This window comes from Pristiophorus japonicus, chromosome 21, assembly GCF_044704955.1.
Source record: "Pristiophorus japonicus isolate sPriJap1 chromosome 21, sPriJap1.hap1, whole genome shotgun sequence".
NCBI lineage: Eukaryota > Metazoa > Chordata > Chondrichthyes > Pristiophoridae > Pristiophorus > Pristiophorus japonicus.
Window position 1 is genome coordinate 82,801,193 of NC_091997.1, and position 6,000 is coordinate 82,807,192.

Here is a 6,000-nt window from a genome sequence, read left to right on the forward strand (position 1 = left end):
AAGCTTCACCTGCTCATTTCCAGCAGTGCTGCACTTGAGAGAGAGCTGTGAGCTAGTGCAACAACTTTCTTGGATGGCTGCTGCAAATCCTGCTGGAAGGGAGAGGGCAAGGCGATTCAAGGACGAGGCATTGGTGGGGGCATTGGAGAGAAGGAGGGACGTGCTATTCCCGCATCTGGAAGGGGGCTATTGCCATAAGTCTTCAGAGCCATGTGGAGAGAAATGGCCGAGGAGGTGTCGGCAGCACTGAAGTCAATCAAACCCTCACACAGTGCGGGAAGAAGTTCAACGACCTGAGTCGGATGGTGAAGGTGAGTATATGCTTCAGCAGCTCCTACATACCAGCCTCTGAACCGGTGTCTGTGCTCGCTGGGCAAACCACCACTCACCCACCAAACATGTGCAGATACTCAAACTCACATCCTCATCTCACACCTTGCCTTTGTTCACAGCTAGTCAACGACGGCAGGCATACCTCCCACATACATAGATGGACGCATTCACACAAATTCCTTTCTTTTGCAGGCCAAGTTGTCACACAATCGGAGGGAGCAACAGAGGACTGGCGGTGGCAAACCTCAGCTGCAGGAGGAGCGAGTGCAGCGGCTCATTGGGCAGCAGGTGGTGGGCGCCGTGGCCGACGGAGATGTCGACCCATCTGGCGGCAACAATGGTATCTTTATCCCCCTCTTTTGCTCATCCCACTTCGCTGTCACACCAGGAAGCTTTTATCACTTTCGAGCTCCCCATACTGTCTGCATTCCCTGCTCCATTCCTGCCCCCCTGCCCTCACCTTAACGCGAGTGTTGTGCCATTTGTGCTTTCAGATAATCAGCCAGCAGATAACCAGCCTGTCCCTGAGCCCCCCCGCCCCCCCCCCCCCCCCCACGACACCGATGAGGGAGAAGAGGAGGAGGACCCAAGCATGGAGCCATTGCATCTCTCACCCGCAGGCATCAGCTCAGAGATTGGCACTACGCGGTCCTTAGAGGTTAGCTTAGCAGAAGGGTCTGCACTGGGTGATGCACCCAGTGGGCTGCTGCAAGACCAAGGGGAAAGGGTAGCTCGGGAGCCAGCTCCTCGGAGGAAGAGTTATTGTGCGAGTTCTGGGGAGGCGTTCACAATGGTGATGGCCATGGACTCCGACATGATAGGTGCAATGGCAAGGGTGCCCAAGAGCCTCTCGGCAATGGTAAGGAGCGTGGAGGAGTCCTCCTCCAATATTGCAGAGATCTGCACACGCAATGGAGCCCATCATCGCCAGTGTGGAGCGGATGGTGGACTACCAGAGACCCCATGATGCGTGTCATGGGCGATGTGGCAGCTTCCACTGCAGCACAGGCAGAAGCAATGCGATGTCTTAGTGCTGTGATGCAGACAATGGTTGGCGGCATCGAAGCTCAGACTGCTCTCACGCAGTCTCGGCTGATGCCATGTGTGCTCTGACTGCTGCCATCGCTGTTGGATCCACCGCAGTCAACCGGGGATCTCAGTGTCGCAGCAGGCCACCGAGGCTGTGCTCCAGCAGATTGGTCGGGATGCTGAGGTGCAGCCCCGGGGGAGTGGCAGTGAGTCAGCGGAGCAGGAACCTGCTAGCCTCTCCCAGGATGACAGCGGTTCCTGAGCCCACCACTGACACTCCGCCAGTGCACTTGTCGCTGCCTGTCACCCAGCCAGCCCAGAGTGACGCCACCCAGCCTGAGGTGGTGCAGTCTACAGCCGGGCCTTTCAGGCGCAGAGCTGGTCGAGGGCGTTCTGCAAGTCCATCTGTATCTCTGGCCCCGACATTCAGCCATGCTGTAATCACAGGGGACACACTGGGGAGGAGCTCTCGAATATTGCTAGTGTTCAGAGGGGACATAAGGGCGATTCTTAAATATAATTGTTGTTTATGATACTGTTAAATGTTATGAGATAAATTTGAATTTGAATGTTGCCTCTTTGGTGGTGTCTCTCATTTCAGTTTTGGGGCTGTGTATGGAAGGGGAAACGGATGTGCTGACGGGAACGTGCAGAGCAACCGGGAAGTGGGAGGGATTTCACTGGAACCGAAATCTGATGGATGGTCGCAGAATCGCGATTGAGTCACTGCCTCCTCCATCGCTGCTGTTGCTGCTCCTGCTCCTCCTCATCCCGAGGTAATACGGCTATGCCTGGTGCCAATGGCTGCGCCCTCATAATGGGCAGGTTGTGCAGCATGCAGCAAACGACGATGAAAAGGGACACGCGCTCAGCCGAGTACAGGAGGACTCCTCACGAGCAGTCAAGGCAGCGGAACCGTTGCTTCAGCACTCCGATGGTCTGCTCAATGATGTCCCTGGTGGCGGCATGGTTCTCATTGTATGAGTGCTGGGCAGGAGTGTTGGGGTGCGGAGGGGAATCACGAGCCAGGTGGAGAGCGGATAGCCCGAGTCTCCGACCAGCCATCCGCGAGCTTGATGCGGTGGCTGGAAGAGAGCTGGCACACCGGTCTGGCGCAGGATGAATGCACCATGGCTGTTGCCAGGATAGTGGGCATTGATGATCGCACACCAACTGCACATTCAGTGAGTGGGAGCCTTTGCAGAATATGCCAGGATTGTTATGCGGTGCCCACAAAGCAATGTGGGTGCAGTCAATGGTGCCCTGGCTTGTGCTGCTTCTCTCTGGTCATGGGGAAGGAAATGTATTCCCTGCACCTTCTGTAGAGAGCCTGTGTGACCTTGCAGATGCAGCAATGGATGGCGAATTGCGAAATGTTAACTATGTCTCCTGTTGCACACTGGCAGGATCCATTGGTGTAGAAATTGAGCGCGAGGGTGACCTTGACTGCCACAGTTGCCGTCCTCGCCCTGGTCTGAGGCTCCAGGTCTGGTTGCAGGAGATGGCAGAGCTCTGTGACCACATCCTTGCTGAAGCGCAACCCTCGCACACATTGTTCCTCATCGGTAGTGATGTAGGAGAACTGCTGCCAGAATACTCTGGGAGGGTAAGGCCTCCTGTTGGGCCTCCCCCCTTTGACCACATGTGGCTACCTTTCTCTTTGCCCAAGTAGCCTCCGACAGTGACCTCGGAGCAGGAGGTCTAGTGCCAACACAGCCCCCATCAAACGTTAGAAACGTTATTGTTTTAAACGTGCCCTCAATGAATGTTTAACAGGCAGAACTGAAAATCATTGAAATCTGTCAAAAAGCCCGACTGCCTAGGTGGAAGTAAGCTGCAGAGAGCAATGGGCGATTAAAATTTCCCCATAGATAGCGCCTTTAAATCATGCTTCTCCAGCCGGCTCATGACTGAAACGCGACAGCTGAAGCTGTTGTTGTCAGCACCAGGCAGCAACATGGGGCACGCTGAATTTAGCATCCGGGGCAGTAACGGGGCACAGCTGAGCAGGGCGCTAGCCGGCAGTACCACCGCAAAGCCCCACCTAATTCAGCAGGAGGCGCTGTTCTCGCCGCGCCTGGGCAAAAACTTCGTTGCACTCCGTTCCCCAGGCGAAAACGAGAGGTGCAAAGTACTGTGCCCACAGTCTGACCCCTAACTATCACAGTTTGAAGGGCTTCATGAGAATCAAATGGTTTCCTTAAGGCTTCAGGACAGTAAATGACAATGCGCGAGGGCTCACCTTTCAATAGCTTGATCAAGAAGGTAGAACAGGGCTTGCAGCACCACATGTTGCAGAGTTTTGTTGGGTTGATGTAACTTGGCAGTGAAAAGGGCAATGGATGCTCCAGATGGATCCCGAACACTCTGAGGGGAAAGGAACAAATAGAGAAAGCCAATGAGAACCTGTGTACAATGGACAGATTCATACTCGTTTGCAAATTACATTTTCACCACTATTGACCTTTAAACTCATTCCACAGTTTTTGTGAGAACCATTACTGACGTCACAAACCTACGCTATTTAAGAAACTGGTTACTGAGGAGTTATAGCAGAAGAACAGCTAGTTAGTGACGGTTGATATCCTGGGTCCAAGGATGGTTGGATTTGATGGAAACCCCACGAACACAAAGCAACTCCATGGTTCCAGTATATTTAATATTCCATTAACAGTCACAAATAGGAGAAGAATAATAAACCAGTTTATCATTGCACGATGTCATGCACTGTCACAAAAAGCAAAGAGGAATCTGTAAACAAAATGTGCATAACCAGCCTGACTGGCTGTAATGTATTTGCTTCATGGGTTCTTTGTTTAAGAATTCATAGCAATACATTGCTATTAAGAACTGGTTGGATTATTAGCAAAGGTTTAACAATCACACTACACATTACAAGTTCATCCACCAGGCTCACAACCGCCTGCCTCATCGTGGATCCCCTGCACCCAACTGGCTGGGGTTTTATTGAGTCTTGTAAACCGCTTCCAACTCAATAAACCTGTGACATATTGGCCAAAGACAGGAGAGAGAGAGAGAGAGAAAGAGAGTGCTTGAGAGAGCGAGCGAGAGAGTGCTTGAGAGAGCGAGCGAGAGAGAGCGTGAGAGAGCGAGCGAGCGAGAGCGTGAGAGAGCGTGAGAGAGCGTGAGAGAGCGTGAGAGAGCGTGAGAGAGCGTGAGAGAGCGAGCGAGAGAGAGCGTGAGAGAGCGAGCGAGAGAGAGCGTGAGAGAGCGAGCGAGAGAGAGCGTGAGAGAGCGAGCGAGAGAGAGCGTGAGAGAGCGAGCGAGAGAGAGCGTGAGAGAGCGTGAGAGAGCGAGCGAGAGAGAGCGTGAGAGAGCGAGCGTGAGAGAGCGTGAGAGAGCGAGCGAGCGAGAGCGAGAGAGAGCGAGCGCGAGAGAGGGGGAGAGAGGGGGTGGGAGGGAGAGAGAGAGGGTGGGAGGGGGAAAGAGGGGGAAGAGAGGGGGAGAGAGGGGGTGGGAGGGGGAGAGAGGGGGTGGGAGGGGGTGGGAGGGGAGAGAGGGGGTGGGAGGGGGTGAGAGGGGAGAGAGGGGGAGAGAGGGGAGAGAGGGGGAGAGAGGGGGGAGAGAGGGGTGAGGGGGTGAGGGGGGGGTGAGGGGGGGGTGAGAGGGGGGGTGAGAGGTGGGGGTGAGGGGGGGTGAGAGGTGGGGGTGAGGGGGGGGTGAGAGGGGGGGTGAGGGGGGGGTGAGAGGGGGGGGTGAGAGAGGGGGGGTGAGAGAGGGGGGGTGAGAGGGGGGGTGAGAGGGGGGGGTGAGAGGGGGTTGAGAGGGGGTTGAGAGGGGGGTTGAGAGGGGGGTGAGAGGGGGGGTGAGAGGGGGGGTGAGAGGGGGGGGTGAGAGGGGGGGTGAGAGGGGGGGTGAGAGGGGGGGGTGAGAGGGGGGTGAGAGGGGGGGTGAGAGGGGGGTGAGAGGGGGGTGAGAGGGGGAGAGAGGAGAAGAAGAGCTTGAGAGACGGAGAAGGAGAAGGAAAGAAAAAAAAGGGAAAGCAAGAAGGATAAGAAGTTCAGGCCAAGATAGAGGGAAGTGTAACTGAGGGGGAGGATCTAGTCAATCAAGGAACAGTCAGACCTGCAACAGGAGCCAAGCTGACTGTTGAATGCTCCAGAGTAAGTGGGAGGACAGGGGTGGGAGGTAATTTTTACAGGGGGTGGGGGGGGGGGGGGGGAGAATTTCAGCTATCCGTCCATGATGTGGTCTGAAATGAAACAGCCAAGTGGGGAGGGAAGTGATACAGAAGAGCTTTAGCAATGGAATAGCTTTACAACATTGATTGAATACAAAGAAGCCTTAAATTATCCCCAGGTGATTAAAGGAGTTGGAGAGAATGTGAAGACTCGGTGATTGAATACAGAAATATTTAAGGAGCTTAAGAAACGGTACAGAATGCACAAAAAGGCCACGTTGCCAGGAAAATAGAGACATCAAAAACTGTTAAATAACTATAAATAGGACATTGCAGACCACGGTAGGTTGCCCCTGAGTGACAGCTCCTTGGCTCATCTTCTTGCAGAAAATGTTAAATCTGCATCACCAGTCTGACTGGACAGGGGAGAGAGGGAGGGAGAGGGAGGGGTGGGGGGGGGAGGGAGAGGGGAGGGGGTGGGGGGGAAGAGAGGGAGG

General features: G+C 54.6%; 1 protein-coding gene across 2 annotated transcripts in view; it reads right to left on the minus strand.

The window, feature by feature from the left end:
• The window catches only part of ptpn9a (protein tyrosine phosphatase non-receptor type 9a), a 285,425-nt gene that overhangs the window by 113,890 nt on the left and 165,535 nt on the right, over nucleotides 1-6,000 (minus strand). For both annotated transcript variants that reach the window (XM_070865136.1, XM_070865135.1), the window contains exon 4: nucleotides 3,605-3,729. In XM_070865136.1, coding sequence (XP_070721237.1) covers nucleotides 3,605-3,729 — 125 coding nt within the window. The remainder of the gene's footprint in view (nucleotides 1-3,604; nucleotides 3,730-6,000) is intronic.